The sequence below is a fragment of the Epinephelus lanceolatus genome, chromosome 12 (genome assembly GCF_041903045.1).
Source record: "Epinephelus lanceolatus isolate andai-2023 chromosome 12, ASM4190304v1, whole genome shotgun sequence".
In the NCBI taxonomy this organism is placed as follows: domain Eukaryota; kingdom Metazoa; phylum Chordata; class Actinopteri; order Perciformes; family Serranidae; genus Epinephelus; species Epinephelus lanceolatus.
In genome coordinates, this window is record NC_135745.1 from 36,066,430 (window position 1) to 36,087,248 (window position 20,819).

A 20,819-nucleotide genomic window follows, 5' to 3' on the forward strand; every position below is an offset into this window, starting at 1 on the left:
AATTTTTTGGCTACAGCAAAGACAAAGTTAGCCACTAGCTAGTCTGGTAAACATAGTGTAGCATTTAGCAGCTAAAGAGACAGATATTTCCCTCTGGATGATGGAGACCACAACATTTTCAAACGAATGCTAATATAACCATGTGTCTCTACGTGTCAATCGAAGCGTTTTTTCCCTGAGGCTGGTGTATTTTTTCAATTCTTTGCAACGGGAGTGCCACGTATTTATGCTACGCTACAAACGCCAGCAACATATTGAGGTGCTGAGCATCTATTCTGCCCTGAGCACTGCATGTTTAGTGTCAAAAATAGAAAAATGTTCTTCAAAATGCTGCGCTTGTCACTTGTTTTTATTTAAAGATAATTTTTGGGGCTTTCTGCCTTAATTTGATGGTATGACAGATATAGCGGGGGAGACAGAGGGGGTATGACATGCAGCAAAGGGCCTTGCGTTGGAATCAAACCCGTGTCTGCTGCAGCAAGGACACGTGATGTGATTTGAATGTAGCTTTATTTTCATTAGCCACTAGAGGTCACTGTGACTGTAAGAAGTATGTGCTACTGGGACTCACACACAAGGGTTTCTGGGTAAGGTAGTATGTGCGAATATGAGAGAGTTTGACTGTGCTAAAGTTTAATAAATGGTCGAATTGAAGAGCATGAGCGCCTGCCGTTTTTGGCTGGGGAAAAAAATGCTTTGGTGGACATGGGGCTTTAATGTGTAAATAGCCTGTAGGTGATGATATTTCAATGTTGCACTGATAGCTAGTTTCATCGCCCCCAGGTGGCCAAAGCAGTGGTAATTACCGCTTCAGAATATTTGCCGCTGAGTCTTCTGTCAAAAGCCCAATACAATGGAGGTGAATTAAAATGTATTTATCATCAGCATAAAAAAAACCCCTATGTTTCTTCCACAAACTTCTGTGTTTCTGGGTGAACTGACCCTTTATCAGCTATTTAGGTTATGCTATACATGCAACAGGCTCGGTCTTTGTGAACAAGGAAGTCATTTATGATCCAGTCCCAGCTGCATTTCAATCAGTAGTAGCTATTGTTGCTCTAAAAATTAATTGAGAAGATCAAATCTCTTTTAAAAGCCTTTTGGGGGTTTGTCCCAGAAATATCTACAGTAGCCAGACAATGGGAGGAACCATTTAACCTTGCCCTATATTGATATGCTGTGCAGCTTGCAAGGGTGTGCCCAGTGGCAAAGTCAACTAGCGTCTCAGTAGGCTCCTCATTATCCAGCTCCCACCATGACAGGAAAGGTGGAAAACTCTTTTATCTGCCATCTCAAATGGTTTATTGGGACCTTTTTTTTTCCACGCAGATTGGCGGGGAAGTCTGTGATGAGAAGGCGACGATAACACGGAAGCCAACAGGGCAGGGATTTATGTGTAACATGACAATTAAAGGACCACACGGGAGCAGCGATGGTAACGCTTCTATATTTAGAGGCCTCTCACATGTCCCTGCATTTTTCAGGAATCTGGAACGTTACCTGACACTGAAAGCCAGGTCTCAGGGTATTACTGTATTGTTTATGAAGGGATTGGGCACGTGTGCGAGTGCGTAAGTGAGTGTGTCTATCATGTGGGGGTAATGGGTGGATAGAGGGAGAAAGAGGGTGAGACAAAAATGGAAAAAGTAGAGGTAATCTCTTGGCTGGAGCGCAGACCGCCTTTGGGGTTCTACTTGAGGGACATCCACTTAGTGTCCGAGTTTATCTGCACCATATATTATTCATCAGTGTGTGTTCTGGCTGGGATAGTGGTGCTTTTAAACAGCCCAGGCACGTGTCCCTCATGAAACAGGAAAACAGCAGGTTGAGGTGATTACTGATTTGAACAAAACAATAAAAGAAAACACAATCATATGGCTGAATTCACAAACACCGATCTGTAGGCTCACATGGCCCCAGAGGCGTACATAAGGACAATTTGCAAGAGACAAAATAAACACACATAAATAAACCACACACACGTCAGCAGGCAAACCGCCTACAGTGGTTCCTGAATGAAGCATGCTCAGCTGACATGATCGTCCGACAACAAAATCGCCCACACCCTTCACCGGCCACTCAGGAAAGAAACACCCAGGTCGTCTCCATTATTTATTCACAGTCGCTGCTCCCCAGCAGACATTCCTCCGCCTCTCCTGAGGATGCCCAGAAATAAGCACACAGGACGGGGTGGAGGGTCTCTGGGGAGAAGTGAGGTCGTGGAAATAGGCACAGCACTCACAAAGCACCAGAATTATATTCCAGGAATGTTAAAAAAAAAAATCTGTGCTGTTGTTAAAGTGATTTCCATTCACAACAAAGCTGCACATTTCTGCCGTGTGCGTGAAATGCTCGGCATGTGTGGAATGGTAAAGATGGCGTAAGCATAACATAAAAGAAAGGAGTGTCATGTCAAGCTGAAAAGAGATCAAACTCGATGTCTGACCTTAACGTTGCAGTCAACAGTATCATAAAACATCCTTTGTTTGGGTGGCTTTTAGTTTGAGAGAGACAGTGTGTCTTCGTGATGCCAGCCTTTTCTGTAATTAAGACTGACAGCACGTCTACAGTTTGAGCATCGACTTTATTTTACTGTCGGGAAAATAAAAGAATTGCGGTTCAAATTTTGAATACAAAGCTGAATTATTCATCACACTGTATCCAGCCGCAACAAAATGTCTTATGTTTGTGTATTCTATGGAGAAAGGCTGTAGGCTGATAAGGCGACACAGGCACTGGTGTAAGAAACTATGTTTTTTTTTTTTTTTAAAAAAAAAAGGCCACACAAAGGTCTAAAATCTATCATTTTTTTTCTTCTGTGAATGCTGTAATGGAAAAAATATGATACTAAAAAATGTCTGGCAGCATCACATGTGGCATTCAGTGGCCACAGAACAGACATTTATGCAGGCATGGACACAGATTGACAAATTACATCATTAATTTATGTCTTCATAGGAGCAGTCAGCCACTAGTTTTATATTCAGGCAGTGATTCAGATATCTCAGAGTAAAAACTGACCAAAGCAGTCACTTAATTGTCATTGCACCACCCAAAAAAGAAAGGGTTATTAAGCCAGCTTTCCAAAGTATTCCACACACAGGACTGAAGATTTGGAACAAAGGTCTTTGTGCTTTGAGCATCAGAGAGCCATACAGCAGAGGGACTCGAGATCTCTCCAGGCCTGTTCCTGAAAGAAAGTGTGCATGTCAGACTAATTCAGAGAGTTACAGCCCAGAGCTGCCTGCGTCTGTAGGAAATGTTTCTGAGATTACAGTTGCCGGGCTGATGGGTGTAAACACAGTGGCAGATGGTGAGCGACTGCGCAGCAAAAGGGGTACAGTACGGGGGAAAATCTTGGCTTGCTCCTCTGCACACTGAGCTCTTTTGTGGTCTATGGTCTCCACTATGGAGCTGAGAGTCCACATCAAGACATACCCAGAACTCAGCGTTGGCTACAGACATTTTCTGCTTCTCCAGCAGTGAAATTAAGTTGTTATTTCTCTGTTCTGAAATGATGCGTGGGAGGGAAAAGCCCCTAAATGCTATTTGCATGAGTAATTGTTTATTCCTCTGTCTGATTGCTAGAAACAAAAAAGCAGGGTTCGTCCCGCACTCTAATTTTTGTGGGGCCAGACTGATAAACAACTACAAATTAACAGATGGAGAAAGGAAACAACTGGCTGTGACAGCACGCAGAGTGAAAAGAGAAGATTTCTGGCTCGGAACGGATACATCAATCATGACTTATAGAGCTCATTACACTGTAAAAGCATGTCTCCTCAAACATGGCTTTGTTTTTGTTAGGAGAACAGCTCACAGCCAGGGGAAACAGAGCCATGAAGACTTCCTGAACGTTGCCATGGTTGGTATTGACTTGTGTTTAATAGATTGAAGTTGCATCCAGGAGACACAAATTGGATGTAAGTGAGATCTCATCGGGATTTTTTCTTCCTTTTCCTGTGAGTAGCTGCATGTGCCTCCTTTGTGAGTGAGTTTGTTTGGGTTTTTTTCCTCCCCTACTCTGCTGACATGTCACCTATATGGAGATTAATGACTTCCTTGCTGTCCCAGATTCACTCGGCCTCAACGAGAGAGGAGTGGGGCGCAGCCAGATGCCCGTAACACCGTAGCAACACGCAGGTCCCACCCATCGACTAGCAGATTGTGCTCAGGGAATCCCCCACAGGATGGACCCAACCCTAGCCAATTTATATTGTCTTCTCCTCACACACACACACACACACACACCTGTGACACACACAGAGAAATAGGCCACCCGGTTCACAACATTCCTCAGACACCTGATCCTGCTGTTTGAGACTTCAAAAAAGGTTTCCAGGTGATTTAACTCTGTCTCGTCTACTATGGGTAAAAAAGACACACCCACAGCCATGCTAACTATAAAGGGCTAAAAGCTAATAACAGCATGCTGACATCATCACAATAGCAATGCTAACATGATATTTCGCAAGTATGTTTGCCATCTTAGTGTAGGCTTACTGACATTTACCAAACAGCAGTAAAAATGACACCTGATGCTGATGGGGATGTTGTTAGTTTTGCAGATATTTGGCCATAAAAGTTTTACCTGAATCTGAAGCCAAGTTACCAAAAAAAATGTTGACAAGGTACATTTCTGCAAACCATGAATACATTACATTTGCATATTTCATCAACGTTTCTTAAAATGAAGTAGTATAGGAGCTGACTTTATCATGAGGAGGTGGAGGGGATGGTGGATGGCGTATCACCTAGGTGAGATGCCTGCCAAGCTGCAGACCACTATTCAAGACCAACAAACAACAAAACCAGTTGTGATTTAGTCTGAAACTGCTGTGTTTCTAGTGTATTTGAGGCACCAAATGTGGGTGTTTTGTAGCAACCTCCCACTGTGTTTCTAGCTGCTTCTTGGGCACCAAATATGGGTGTTTTGTAGCAACCTGCCATTGTGTTCCTTGCAGCTTTTTAGGCACCAAATGTGGGTGTATTGTAGCAACTCGCCAATGTGTTCCTGGCTGCTTTTAGGCAACAAATGTGGGTGTTTTGTAGCAACCCACCATTATGTTCCTAGCCGCTTTTTAGGCACCAAACAGGGATGTTTTGTAGCAACCCACCACTGTGGTCCTAGCTGCTTTTTAGGCACCAAATGTGGGTGCTTTGTAGCAACTTGACACTGTGTTCCTAGCTGCTTTTTAGGCACCAAACAGGGATGTTTTGTAGCAACCCGCCACTGTGTTCCTAGCTGCTTTTTAGGAGCCAAATGTGGGTGTTTTGTAGCAACCCGCCATTGTGTTCCTAGCTGCTTTTTAGGCACCAAATGGGGATGTTTTGTAGCAACCCACCACTGTGTTCCTAGCTGCTTTTTAGGGACCAAACAGGGATGTTGTGTAGCAACCCGCCATTGTGTTCCTAGCTGCTTTTTGGGCACTAAATGTGTGTGTTTTGTAGCAACCCGCCACTGTGTTCTTAGCTCCTTTTTAGGCACCAAATGTGGGTGTTTTATAGCAACTTGGTACTGTGTTCCGAGCTGCTTTTTAGGCACCAAACATGGATGTTTTGTAGCAACCTGCCACTGTGTTCTTAGCTGCTTTTTAGGCACCAAACATGGATGTTTTGTAGCAACCTGCCACTGTGTTCCTAGCTGCTTTTAGGCACCCACCGTGGGTGTTTTGTAGTCACCTGTCTGTTTTTCCAGTGGAGATAGTGGCTAAAAATGCGGTTGTTTTTTTTAACAAAGACATTGTGGCTTTTCCAGCTGGGATTGTGCCCCAAAACAGGATATTTTAAGCCTAAACATAATCTTTTCCTCGCCATGACCAAGTGGTTTTTGTGCCAACCTAATCACACGTTAACCCCAGCGCTGTTGAAACATTAAGTGTCAACATATCAGCTACATAATAACGGGCAAATGTGAAGTATCCGTTGTTTTGCAGAAGCGTACAATGCCAACATTTTTTATGGCAACAGGCTTGGATGCTGCTGCTAGATGAAGTAAGATTAATCCTCTGGGGACTGTGAAAGTGTCTGTACACAGTTTCATGGCCATCAATCCAGTAGTTGTTCAGATGTGTCATGTTGGACCAAATAAATTAATTTCTCAACATCATTTCTGGAGCTGTTCTGTTATCCTTCCAAAGTTGTGAAACCCCTGTTTTCCTCTCAGAACACATTTTGGCATTTCGCTCCGTGCCGCCCCCTCAGGCAGTCAAATGTCTGAGGTCAAGCATGTAATTTCAGAAGTGGGACGCCGTCCGCCACTTTGTTCAATCACTTGGTATTTACTGCGAGGACCTGTAAATAAACACAGGTGCACCACGTGTTTGTGAGGCTGCAGCCTAAACGCAATCGTCCCCTGATGAGTGCAATTTCTGCCACCACAAAGGATGAATTTATACAGGTGGAGAAAAGTGAGTGCGGAGGACAATGAAAGGACAGTGTTTTACATCCCGGAGTGTGGGAAGTAATCAGTACAGAATGCGAGCCTATTTCACCCTCAGCTGGGTTTTTGCAAATACAGTAACTGCTTTGTTATGTCTAAAGGGCAGATAGTTTTGTTTGACTAAAGGTGTATTTGACTCACCGGTGATGCCTAGACTCAACAGTGATTAGTGGGCACTCCTATTCTGGGCTCAAATTGTCTCAAAAAACAACAGGAAACAGAGGGTGGCTGATAGAAAGCTGTTTCCACACCACTCTCACATGTCAAAATGACAGTAATAGGTTGATTAGCCCCCACCTATATTTTAAGAGTGGTGGAAAAACACAAGACTAACCTCTTACATACAATAACACAAAGGGCAGTGTGAGTGACTATAAACACAACCTGTCTAAACTGTCTAAATGCACATGTTTATCCTGCGTCTTCATTGTTAGGTCAAAGCTGTGTAAACCCAATTAAGAAAAAAATGATACACTTGTTACGGCCTGTGCCCTCACAGAGCCAAAGGCACCATCACCTGGCAGATGGTGGATGAAATTAACAAAATGTTTTTGACCCAGATGTGTGACCCCTAAACGGATGGGAGCCCACAGCAAAGTCCAAGATGAGCAGATTAGACGTAAAATATGTAGCACATTTGGTTCATCACAAAAAGCTTTCATGCTAAAACAGATTGGTTTCCAGATTACGTCCAAACAAAAGCAGCCATTGTCGGGGCCGTAGCCCCCATCGAGGACACTGAGGTCATGTCCTCCGTTTTTCTGGGAACTTGTTTTAGCAGCTGGGGGGGTTTACGTCCTACAATTAAAAATGTAAACATTATGGGGATCTATTGGCTGATTCTACTATATTTAGACACAATATATTTGATTTTGAGTACTCAAAGGCTCTGTCTACATCTATATAGATATTTATAAAAAGAATATTTTCCTCTAAGTTTTGGCCACTCGTCCACACACAAACAGGTGTAGATGTTTTTAAAACTCTTGCTGTATAGACATGTAAAATGGAGTGTTTGGGGAAAGATGACATAATCTCCTCAATTCATGCATACCCATTGTTTCTTTTTATTTCTCTGCAATGAGCATATCCGAACGAATGGAGGCGTCTGCTGCGTCCAGTGTTATTTGCTCCACCCTAGCGTCAGCGAAAAGTCCACCAGAAATTACGGTTTTGCATCAGTCGTCGAACCAGCAGAAGGTGGGACAATTTTGAGAGTGACTGTTATCAGTGAAGAACGGAAGAACACTTGAGCATGTTCAGAGCATAACTTGTATCTTTCAGTGAGCTCCTTCATCCTGTTATCCAAAGGTAAGATCTCAAGTCGGTGTTTTATAAGAGGTAACATTAGCCTGCGTATTGGTTAAAACACTTGTTACATATCGATGTTAGGCCATGGACCTTCTACATCCAGATACGACATGAAAGGTACTCTGGGATGCCGTGTCAAGTTCTGCCTGTTACATGCATTGTCTTCTTTCAAAATACACTTCTGTTTTCACAGGAAATTTACTGTTTACATACAGTCTCTTTCAAAATAAATGCACTACGTCGGTACAACACTGAATTTACGTTTTCCCCCCCTCAATAACTCACGCACACGGTTGGGTTTAGGCAACTAACGCACGTGGTTAGGTTTAGGAAAAAAGAACAGGGTTTGGCTTTAGAATCTTACGGGATGCAAACACCGCTCTCCTGGGTTAAAGTCAGTGTTTGCTGGACCCAGATAACACCATACTCTGACTTTCGCTGCTGATGCTGCTAAGCGCCATTAAACTATAAATGTGACCAACGGCGTATCATGGTAACGTTAAAGGACAGCTTTTTTCATCAGTGTCTGATGCCGCAAGTTACTGACCAAGCGCAGGATTTCGACAACTTCAGAGTGAGACTGGGTTGGTACATTACCTTTGCAACGAGGGAAGACTGCAGAAGACAGTTACCGCCAGAAAGCGTTTGGAGTATTCTGGGGTCCTACTGTGTACGGAGATATTTTGTAGACATTTTTTTTTCTAACTGAGGTGGAAAATATCCATTTTAAGAAAATGGAATTTTCTACTTCCAGACGAGACCAGAATTTCATTCCTGGCAATACAGAGATGGTTTTGAATCTGCATTTAGAACTTAATATACAGAAATAAATTCTAATAATAAACAATAATGAAATCCAAATAATTAAAACACATTACCTCAGTATCTCTAAAGTCCTGGCTACAGCCCTGAGACCACTCAGGGGAAATGTCTGATAAGAAATCTTAGCAACTTGGGGTGTGGATGCATAATTCAGACAGACATTAGAACAAAAACAACAAACTTTAAGCTGCCAAAGAAACATCCCAGACTCCTCAGCATATAAGAGCAGCTACAAACAACACGGGGAAACAACCTTTTTGGCACATGCTGAATGATACAGTGACTTTTCTATATTTCACACACACCCAGTCAATAAAAAAGGAGAAGCTGAATTTTACAAAGCCAAACTAGAGCACAGACAAAGCTCCGTGTCTGCAGTGTTGGTTATTAAATGTCAGGTAATAACTGAAAAACACACCTCAGGAAATCCCCCACCTGACAGGCATTCAAATGATTATATATAAATCAACATCGGTGTCTGTTAGACTCTTATCTGCCTATGATGAAAACATTCCAGGTACAAACTCATAAGCTCCAACACTAATATATTCTGTATTAAACTGATTTAGAGCCTAGTTTGAGCCAAAATAATTTCTCCTCAGTGCTGAGAGCAGAAATCCATCAAAATGACCCAAAGTGGAAACATACGCTTTTAAATAATCCCGAATAATCCTTTGGATTAAAAGACTCTACTCTCTGTATCTCCGGTGGATGCAGAGCTGCAGAGACACAGTCATCTCCGCCCAGCTGGAAAACACAGACTATGATGACCTACATTATCACACAGTGGGCACAGGCTCCAGAGACCCCGAGCAGGCATCTCGGCAGCCCAGCCTGTGCCGGCTTCAAGGCACAGGTCTAAAAAAGCAGACAAAAGAGTTCCAACCTAGATGCACAGAAGACCGTGTGTTAAACACAGCGGCTGCAGATTATGTGATTATGTGTTCCTGGAGGGGCCCTCCCTCTGTTGCATGCCTTTGATATGTGGCACAACCTGCCACCTCCGGGGGCAAGGCAGACTCAAGGGGAATGTTAAATGGTCCTTCCCTTTGAGATGAAATGTTCAATATGAATCATTGATGATGCCCCCCAAATTCTGATACCCTCCGGCTAAGATAACCAAGCAGCACAAATGTTATGCTCTCATTAAGAGCACCTCTGCTGATTAGAGGCTAATTTGTGGCAGATTGGTGTAATAGCTGTCGAGGAGGCTGCTGTGCTCTGCTGTGATATGAAACTCTTGTCATTTCTCTATGAATGTGTATAGGCAGGTAAAGGTGGAGTGTAGATGCCGCTCCTTGTTAGTACCTGGAGTTTGTGTGTCATACAGAGGTGCAGAAAATGACCCTGATAGCTGAGCTCTGTCCAGCCATGCCCAGAGGCTTAAACAAATTAATTCAATAGTTTTCTGCTTGCTGACATGTGTCTAGCCTCCTCCCTGCTGCTGCTGCAGCCATGACCTAACACATCACATCACAGCAGTATTGGAGCACTTTGCAGCATAAAGCTTTATATGCAATTAAATGTTGAAGTTGTCATTGAGTTATTTTAATGTGAAGAATTAAATGCTGTTTCAAAAGCTCCAGTTTCTACCACGTTATCCCCTGTGCTCCATGACAGCTGCGTGGCTGCCACTGGCTCTCCTGCTCACAGGGCGGGATCTATATAGAGCGTCGGGAGGTGTGACAGAGCACGTGGTCTGATTGGTTAAGCAAGTTTAACAGCCACCATGAGCATCCAATCAGAGCTGCTCATAAGTCAGGTCGTCCATGTCTAGCGTCCGTGGTGTGGTGTGTAATAGGCACATCTTGAGAAATAGATTTTTATTAATTAGCCACAGCTGTAGTTTCCATATTCTATTAGGTCATATCAGTGTTTTGATCTCAGTTAGACATTAATACAGTGAGTGAATTTATTGATTGAGACATTTTCAAGCAGAGCAAAAGAGGACTTTTGCGCCCCCGTGGCACACAACTGCAAAGCGCTCAACTACACGGAATTAGACCTACCCATCCCCCGTTATCTTGTATCCAGCTGTTCAGAGGTCCATTTAAATACTCCGTCATCCACTCCGCGATGTTGTCCACCTGCGATGTCATCTCCTCCTTGCCGGCGCACTCCACGCACACCGTGCCCCCGAACTCGAAGAAAGCGATAATCCGGCCCCAGTTCACCCCGTCCCGGAACAGTTCGTCTATCACCTCGGCGAATCTCCGCTGCGCCGTGGTGGAGGTGAGATACAGCTGGCGCGACATCTCCGTGAAGTCCGGCTGGTACAGTCTTTCAAGTTCGTCCCCAGCCTCGCGGAGGACTCTGTGGATGGCGGCGGACGGGTCGGACTGGGGGTGCCGTTTGCAGAGGTGGGGTATGCTCTCGCTGTCAGGCCCGGTGCTGGCTTCACGGCACCGGCGCACCAAAGTCGGCGGAGGGACAACTATCGACCCATTATTAGCAGCATCTTCATCCCGGACATCATCAAACCCAAACACGTAGCCGCGTTTGGAGAGTTTATGGCAGATATACTTTTCCACAATGTTGCGATTACACTCGTTCGCCATCCCGGCTTAATTTGGCACTTACTGTATTTAAACAGAGGCTGTCCTAAATTAAATACATTATGATCGAATTTGTGCGCTGCTCAATGCACAGCACGGGCTCATCCAAAACTCGACTGTAATCGAATACAAGCAATGCAACGAGTAATCCCACACAGGGAGCAAATGCTTCGCGAGTTGAAGAAAATCCCTCAGTCAAAACTGCGCACAGAAAAACGTTTCAAAAGTCCAAAAATACTGAGTCCGTGTCAGCAGCAGTCTTCATTTCCCGAATCCTCAGAGGGACGCTGGCGACCTTCTCTTTGCATTGAAATCCAATATGCGGAAGAGGTTGGAGTAGTGTTGATCTATTCCTGTGCACATCACCCAGACGTGCGAATAAAATCATGAATGAGGGCCAAAGTTGTACGCGCCTGAAGGGGCTTCAGACGCCGCCAACTATTTTAGCAGCGTTTACGCACAACCAGGCGCGGGACTGTGAGCCAGACAAGGTCGGACTGAGTCCTCTTCCACGATTGCTCCTCATATCCTCCTCAGCAGCTCCCTGCCCACCGCCAGTGCTGCTGGTGAGGTATTCCTGACGTCAGCTACGCAAAGTAATTCCTTTGGCTGCGCTCGGAGACTCCAAGTGCACATGAAGAACTGCACTAAAAATCATTAATGGCCCCTATTCTGGTGATTGCATGTTTAAACAATCAATTTTACGACTGGAATCCGCTCAAACTTCACTCGGAGATACACACAGAGAGCATTCCTTTGGTTGCTCACAAAAACACGTGCAAGAAAAAGCTCTTAGAGGATCCTGGTTAATTCATAAGGACCGTGGTATCTGCTGAGGGGCTGCTTTGATGTGGTCCAGCCACCCCCTTGTGGATGGAGATCCAACCCTGCAGTACAAAATTCATGTACCTGTACACATCATCCCTGTGTTCTTTTGCTTCCCTATCTAGTCTCGTCTCAATCTGTCCTGCATGTCTTCTAGTCTCTGATGGGACAAACAAAACATCTAAAATCCTGTCTCTGCTTTGGAAAGTTTGCTCATGGAAGATTAAAATCTCATCCCAAATTCCCCAACATCAGACTTCTGAGAAACCAACCCACTCATGCTGAAATGAGACTAAATGAAGTAGGAAATGGCTGTGAGAAAGCATGACATTAAGAGCAGTTTCAAAATGAGACAAGATGACATACAAACACCCAAGGGTGTAAGTTTCATTTCAGCATTTGGGAGATGGGGCACATATGTCCTGCGCAAGGAAGTTTTGAGCATCAGACACTTCATTTCCTGGATTGTGGTGAATTTTTATGCTCCAATTTATGGTGGAAATTAAGAATATGAGGGTGATATGGCCCTCAAATAATATCAGGATATTAAAGAGGATTTTTGTGCTAATACTAAAAGAATTTAAAAATATTTTATTATTAATTTCAAGAACATGCAATTGAAAAAAATAAGTGTAATAGCTTCATGTAAACATCAATGTAGCATTTAACCTCATGTATTCAGTAAAAACTGAACAAAATAATCTGTAAATTTTTAATTTTGCAAAAACAGTAACTGAGTGATGTTCAGATTTTGTATAAAATATAAATAATATAACACAATAAAGTCAACCACAAAGTATACATCTAAACAGTTGCGAAATACAAAAAAAAAATCATTATAAAAATAAAATAAAATACCATTGAATCGATACATAAAAAATTAAATCAACAGGTGATTTTAAACAATATGTAAAACTTACTACATAGGCTAACTTCTTATCCCTCCTCTTTTAGAAGAATCCAAAAGGATTTGAGTTGTTTTTCCATCACCAGCCTGACATTGTGTCAGGCTTGGGATAGCAACGCCAATTCCTGTAAACATTCTCTGGCGAGAGCAGAGGCCGACACGCTTTGCTGCTGCCAGAGGAGCTGCTGACTGAGTTTGCTCAAAACAGCAAGTCGCTACAAGTGTCTGAAAAGTTCGTAGCTGTTCATAAAACATTGAGGGATGTAGCATCAGACACCCAGACTCCCCTCTTTCGAGCTCATCTCATCAACCATGGAGCCGGCAGAATTTCACTTTTAGCCATGCTTGTTGCTGTACGACACATTCTGACAATATGTCAATAAACTGCCACTATCATTCTTAACAATTTGAAAGTCAAACCAAAAATGATACCGGTATTATCACTAACAATAAGATACAGCACATTTCTAGGGGGTGCAAACGCACGTTATAAATATTAAGGGAGACGTTTCCCTAACACCCCCCCCCCCAAATTCTACGCCTGTGCAAACATCCACCAACACGGAAACTCTGTACGATAAAGACGAGGGATTCGATTTGTTTTTTCTTCACAGGTATTTATTTAGTTTATCATGTAAGAAAATAAGACAAAGAAACGTTCCACTTCTCACATTTTCTTTCAATGGCACACAAGGTGAAGGTGTTAAGTTTTTTGGCAGAAAATAAAGTAAAAAGCAAAAAGAGAATGAAACCACAGAGTGCATTATGACTTTCATGTTCAATACTTGAAAACTCATGTTAAGTATCTGATGATGACACCGTTAAATATGGGGAAACTAGCGTGGCCATTACAGAATTTAAGTCTTGACTGTATGTTTGGAACATAATCTAAGCATAGGCTTAATTTGCATAGCTTACGAGGGTAAAAGAAAACTGCTTTTATATGGGCTACATGTTCTATCAACTATGTGTTGCTACCTCAAGGTAAAAGAGAATGTCTGAAAGCAATAAATGTACAATTATGAAAAGCTCTTGAGTGCAGGACAGTATGCCTTCAACCAATTTCAAATGAGAACATCATCAAACATGAGTCATCTATTCTCACTTTCATAACTTGGATTTCTGTAAGGCTTCTTTTTGTCGTACAAAGACTGGAAATTGACAAAATACACAAAAAACAGTTGGCAACTTTACATTGAAAAGTATTAACGATTAAGCATTAAATGAACTGGTAAACCACATGTGGGTTAAGCCCCATTGCTCTGTGGACAGGTCCATTCTTATAGCTTTAGCTTCATCAGTAGTCACGTCTTAAGGCTTAGAATGGGTCCCCACACTGCTCCACAGCTGTAACAAACTACCTCTAAAGATCAACAGAGCAGCAACATCGAAATAAATCTCAAATAAATGCATTGCATCTACAGAAATTGTCTTAACACATTTTGGCATTCAAATATTGGTGTATTTAAAAATAATATGCTCTGATTTGTATGCTTTGTATTAAAGTACATTCTCCCCGTTTGTGATGGACCGAAGGAAGACTTGCAAGAGTCGACACTGTACTTTTTCCTCCCTCTGTATGCAAAACATATGGAAAACGTGGTAAATACAAGGTTTCTCAAGGAGGGAATCGATATTGTCATTTTCGGGGTTGTAGAGTCCCGACTGTGCACGACAGGGTGACAGGAGGTCAAAATCAGAGGGACGGGGATCACACTTCCATGCTGGTCCCTCCACTATTTTGGCCTTAATGTAAAACAAATCTCTAACGCCCTCACTAGACCTACAGGGACATGACTCGAACCAGCAAGTCTTGCCCTGCCCTCACTTACACCGCCCCAACAAATTATGGATCCTACTTGGATCTCGAGTGGCTGGGGTGGCTGAATATGTGCACCGAAACATAAAACTGCATGTATAAACGATACGCTTCCTTTCACACATTTAATGGAAAAAAAAAAAAAAAAAAAAAGTGTATTGAACGTGGTCATATTCACAGGTGAGAAGTGAAATTACCTGTGCTGGTCTTTTTTTCTCCCCCTTTCCTCCATCTTTTGATTTCATGGCTTCAACCCATAGTACCTGCTTTCCTTTCTCAAGAAATAAGATGGGGCGCCGAGAAAATAATTTGGTGTGTTTATTCCCGAGACGATAAAATCTAATGGCTTTTCTCTCCCCAGGGGTTTGGCTCAGTCACAGCAAACACAAAACACACACACACACATCTATGCACACGATTCACCCAAAAATATTCCCCCCCCATCACTGCGTCTAAAATGTCTGAATATTATTATTTTCTGGAAATTATGTTTTTGCATTAGTAAAATTTAAAAAAACAACATCACACATGCTCTCGCTCTCTCTCTCTGATATCAATGAAGAGTTCTCCTCTCTCACATCAAGGCTTGGTTCACACACAGAGCACATTAACACAACATCCCACAACATAAACAGAACACTGAGGGTCACAAACACAGAGGTTATTCAGTCAAAAAGGGAGGTGCTTTGCCTGCAAAGACTCGTGGTATGAAAAGGTCGAGACGACGGGCCTCACTTAGTGGAAACTGTGAAATTCCTACATGTGGACTGACTTTTATGATGCATGAAACAAAATGACTGCTTAAAGTTACCATTCTGGTTTTCACTATAGCCCCTGGTGGGAGGGAATATCAAGCCATATTTGGCACAACCGGTCAGACAAGCTCTCTGTTGCTTTCCCCGTCTGTGTGGAGAAAAAAAAAAAAAAAAAAAAAAAAAAAAACAGCATGTGCAAATGACGACGGCAAGGAGGCCTGATAACTAGTCAGTGGTTCATAAATCCTACCTACTGTGGGATGTTTAGTCTGCCCTCGTTCCTTTAAAGTAAGGCTGCTCCCACAAAAAGAAGCAGGTGGACACATTAAACTAAAGAAAAGTCACTGGAATGCTCAGAGAGGATAGAAAAATCAAACTGACAGTGAAGTCTACGGTGGAGTTACGCCACTGGACAAGCAAAGAGTAAACATCTGCCGCTTCCTTTCATCCCATCTGTTGATATCAGAAACGCACTCAAAGCTTGGCCTTTTTCCCACCTATGGTTGTGCACTTGTACAGCTGGAGGAGGGGATGGGATGGGGGTGTGTGGGTGAGGAGGAGGAGGAGGAGGAGGAGGAGGAGGAGGAGGAGGAGGAGGGGGGCATTGGGCTGTGAAGAAGGTAAGGCTGCTGTTACTCCCTCTTATCGGCCGCCTTTGATTGCTCCCTCTGAATCATGCAGCGGCGTACAATGCTGTCAAAACTCCCCAGGTAGAAGAGAGCGATGGTCCGAAATAATCCCATGGTAACAATCTGTGCACGATATAAATTGAGGTTAGAATTGCACAGTTTGCACAGCAGCCTGGAGCAGCACTACTTCTGCCAATGTGACAGTATCATGTGTTTGGCTTTACCTGCTGAAGACCTTCTGTGATGGAGGTAACAGGTGACATTCCACAGGTGAGGGCTGACAGCATGTAACCATCGGGTCCCACAGAGCTGTTGAAGTTCCCCTGCTACGAGAGCAAAGGAAAAACAGGCAGGTTGATTAACAACAGATTATCCGTCCACTTAATGTTTAAAACTAAATAAGAAGCACGGTGGTTTAGTGGCAAGTGAAGGGAATTTCTTACCACTGCATCCCGGACAATGATCTTGGCCACCTGTTCTGGCTGACAAACTCCAGAGGTTTCAGAGATTAATTTGGTCTCCAGAGGCTATGAGAGAACAGAACAAAATAAATAAGGGAGGGTATTGTTAAGTCGTGTTACTATTTACTGTGTTAAAGAGGTGTTTACCTTTGTCTTGTTTTCCTCAGCCAGTCCTGGAGTGTCAGTGTCAGGGGGATAGGCCACAGTCACATAGATGTTGTATGGCTTTATCTGGAGAGGAAGAACAGCACCACTCACTGAGCATTGCGTCCTACCATTTGCAGCAATCAACATTTTATACAAACAGGAAATGAACTATAAATGCCCCCTTGTGATACATTTGGAATCCTTGTTATAACATTAACACCAGCAGCTCATCACCCCTCAGCAGCAAAGCAGTGGAAAAGCATAATGAGCTAAATTATTTCAACTAGATGAATCGTGAAGCTGATTTGCAAATGCAGCGTGTTTGCTTGGCGTACGGTGGAAATCTGTGCAAAAGGTTATTCAAGCAAAAGAGTCCAAAGCACTCACCTCCATCTGCAGAGACTCCGCTAAGCCACGCAGGGCAAACTTGGACGGGGAGTAGGCAGTGTACCCAAACAGGCCAATCTGGCCCGCTTGGGAGGACACGAACATAATGCGGCCCATTCTTCGCTCCTTCATGGTGGTTATGACGGCCCGTGTCGGGTAAACGCTGCCCAGGTAGTTCACTTCCATCAGTTTCTGTTGGCAGCAAGGTCGAAGTTCACACATCTTTTAACAAGGTTGTTGACAGTGTGGCGCTGAATAAATGTAGCTACAGATTCAACAACCTGAATACTGTCAAAAAATGTCTCTAATACACTTATCTGCTAACCTCATCTTAATCTTTTTTGACAATAACAAAATCTGCTTCACAGTCAGACAGCACTCAAACCTCCCATTTACCTATTGAGGAAATGCTGATTGCACAAAACACATTTCTAAAGATCAATTCTGTGGTCTGAGTGCAATATTTACCTTTAATAGATGTAAAGTAAGTCATTAAATTCCATTGGTCTGGCAGCTACACGGCAATATTTGATCTATACCAATAAAATAAAACTATCTGTCCTCTCATATCAAGTTTGAATTCATAATTTTATGAATTTAAACTTGTTAAAATCATAAAATTATTCTGACACATTTTAATCAGTCAGGTGTAAAATATAAGCAGTGCATACTTTTATCAAAACTGTTCTTAGTCCTGTTAAGAGTTGCTTCTGGCGTCTGGAAATAAACAGGACCATGGTGGTGTCTTTGCTACACTCCTAGGTACCTACTTTAAAACGGTCCACTTCCACATCCTCAAACTTTCCAGAGATGGATGATCCCGCACAGTTCACCAACATATCAACAGGCCCCAGCTTCTCTTGAGCCTGCACGACAGGAAAAAGCTACTTCAGTACCTCAGCACTGAATTATTAAAGTAATCTGAGATGTTCCACTGCTGCTAAGAGGCTACCATTACCTGTTTTATCACACTTTCCACCTGGCTGTAATCACTGGAAACATCCACAGATATGCAGAGCACCACCTGAGTGGGAAAATTGCACTAAACTTATTCAATGTAATTCAACATTGCATCAGCTGGTGTGCACTATATGAACACGTATACAGTCATATCAACATCCTAAAATTACACCTTTCATTGAAACAAGTGCAACACCCTTACCTGTTTGTCATTGATGGCAAATTTCTCCACCTCTTTCTTTGCTTGGAGCAATTTAGCCTGAGGGGAAACGTGCGTATTTAATATAAAAACTTAAGAATCACAAAACATGAATGCTCACATGCAGGTAATCTGTTTAACACAAAATAAAGTAAATTTAGCATGCATGAGAAGCCTATCCTTCAGCTGTAATGGAACAAATTAACCTTTGGAACATTTCTCCAACTTGTTTGACATCAAACGAGTTGGCTATAACAACAAACAGTTTGTGATCTGGCTGGAAAGAAATGAATGATTGGTTGAATGTGGTTTTGTGCTGACCTCATCTCGTGCCACCAGCGTGATGAATGCTCCTTGCCTGTAGCACTCGATTGCAATGCATTTTCCAATCCCACTTGAGCCTCCCGTCACCTGAAAATTGAAAAGGTAAGAGGATCATGAATCAAAGGTTAAGTATGGGTTGGCTGATCTGCAATGAGGGTGCAGGTAAGCTGGATATTTAATGCATATACCCATAATGCAACCAGTGGTGGAATGCAACTAAGTACAATTACTCAAGTACTGCACTTAAGTACAAATCTGAGGCGATTGTACTTTACTTGACTTACTTACATTTGTCCGACAGCTTTAATTACTTTACAGATTATAATTTTTCATCCCCTTCTTGTCCAGTAAAAATAATGCATCTACAGATTAGTTGATTTTTAAAATTTTGGATAAACATAAGGATAAGGAGTTCCTTTGTGTGCTGAGAAAATAATCCTACTCCTACTCCTACTCCTATTTAAAAACCCTCAAGCTAGAAAACGCATGACAGAAAGCTGAAGAGCAGTTTTCCTGATCTCATGAACAGATGACTTTTTAGAGACGGGAGATTCTCACAAGACAGTGACGCTACAAACATATGATGATTATACAGAATAATACATTACTGTAGATTAAACTACCCAACAGTGTATGAGGTGGTTAAAATTAGCACAACCTTAAACATCTACAGCAGTAAAATGCAACATACACATTTATGCAGCAGTAATATTAATCCAAAAGCATTATATATTATCATAAATCACTTTAAGTTCAATTTGCTTACTTATTTACTTACATACTTTAATGCAAGTAAGGTTTTTAATGCAGGACTTTCACTTGTAGTGGATTATCACAGCACTATATTAACACTTTTACCTCAGTAAAGAATCTGAATACTTATTCCACCACTGAATGTATCTTAGTAAAGCTAATAAAACATGTGGAAGTCAGCTCCACCATGGTGTTACCTAACCTGCATAATGACACGAGTCAAGCTACACTCTCTTGTCAGTTTATTAGGTACATTTAGCTAAAACAAACAGACAGTTGTAATGCTCTTTTTGCTGCAACTGTTAGAGACAGGTGCTGAATCAAACACATGGTGAGGCTGCTGTTTGAACTGTACACAAGGAGTCTCTATTATTTAACTGGTCAGCCCGCCATGACATAACCATGAATCTGACCAATAACTTAAGTTAAATTACAACTTATCAACAGCTGTTTGAACAAAACTGAACATTATAACTTTTAAAAAGGTAAGATAAAGACTATTGCCGTTAACGAATGATTTAGAAGTATCAATACTAAATGTTTTATCTGGGTTAACCTTTGAAAACTTGTAGCTAGCTTAAGTTCGGACGTTAGTATTAGTTAACGTTAGCTTAACTGTTAATTCACTCGTCATGTGGGCGTGTCTTTCTTAAAACTGACAGCTGACTAGCGTTTATATTTTAATATTTTTCAGTCAAAAAGTTACCACTGGTAACAGTAATTTTGGTGTTAACAGGCATAACGTTATATAACATACATTTAAAGACGTAACGTCAGCTAGCTTAAACCCTAAAGCTAGCTGTAAAGCTAACGTTACAGTAACGTAGATGACTGGACGTTAGCTGCCGTTACCAGCCTAACTAGTAGTTAGCACTACGATGCACTTACCACGACGTGGGCCCCGTTCAATTTCAGAGGTTTGGGACTGATAAGAGGCGATATCATGTATAACAGTAGCACGAAGGCAACGATGAAGGCTGCCACTACAAGGAGCATGATGAATGGCAGGAGGAGCCACCAGGAATTGATGAAAAACCAATCTGTGATCGATGAGCTGAACGCTTCTTCAGAGGACATGGGTGAAATCTGGCAATCGTTAGCTTGTTTGCTAACTAGCAGGCCAGCTTCTGGGGTCCGATAACAGGAGCTACGAGGCAGCGGCGGCCCGGAAAGGGGGAGGCGATACACAGATATCGGAGGAGGAGTTGCAGTGGTTTGGCAGTCAGTCAAAGATGTGTAACGACCAGGTTAAAGTACGGCGGTGGACCTTGGCTCCCCGTGACAAAGCGCAGTCTGCATAAACCAAAACAAATCGAACTGTGCACTGTAAACGGACGCTTGATGGGCGTGCTTGGTAGTTGTAGTTCTCAAGCCAACAGCTTCTATGTAATACCAACGCTGCTCAAGTGTGCGTGAATGACAACTCCCACAATGCAGTGCTCCGCTTCCTCATTCGTCGTATCCGTTTCAGTTAGGCACCCACCCAACCAGCCATCAGGTGCGCTAATTAATGTCTCTATGTT

The 20,819-nt window shown here is 42.6% G+C and overlaps 2 protein-coding genes across 2 annotated transcripts in view; both read right to left on the reverse strand.

The window, feature by feature from the left end:
• The window catches only part of bcl2b (BCL2 apoptosis regulator b), a 33,056-nt gene extending 21,427 nt beyond the window's left edge, over window positions 1-11,629 (reverse strand). Inside the window, exon 1 of the mRNA XM_033636122.2 lies at window positions 10,585-11,629. Within this exon, the coding sequence (XP_033492013.1) occupies window positions 10,585-11,133 (549 nt within the window). The 5' untranslated portion in view covers window positions 11,134-11,629. The remainder of the gene's footprint in view (window positions 1-10,584) is intronic.
• A 1,829-nt stretch (window positions 11,630-13,458) lies between these two features.
• On the reverse strand, window positions 13,459-20,632 carry kdsr (3-ketodihydrosphingosine reductase). The gene is made up of 10 exons (XM_033637834.2): window positions 20,185-20,632; window positions 18,541-18,630; window positions 18,223-18,279; window positions 18,019-18,084; window positions 17,831-17,926; window positions 17,061-17,252; window positions 16,674-16,757; window positions 16,509-16,592; window positions 16,290-16,391; window positions 13,459-16,188 (listed from the first exon to the last, which is right to left on the reverse strand). The coding sequence occupies exons 1-10, from the start codon at window positions 20,371-20,373 to the stop codon at window positions 16,069-16,071; spliced, it is 1,080 nt and encodes a 359-aa protein (XP_033493725.2). The 5' UTR covers window positions 20,374-20,632; the 3' UTR covers window positions 13,459-16,068.
• Window positions 20,633-20,819: the final 187 nt, after the last annotated feature.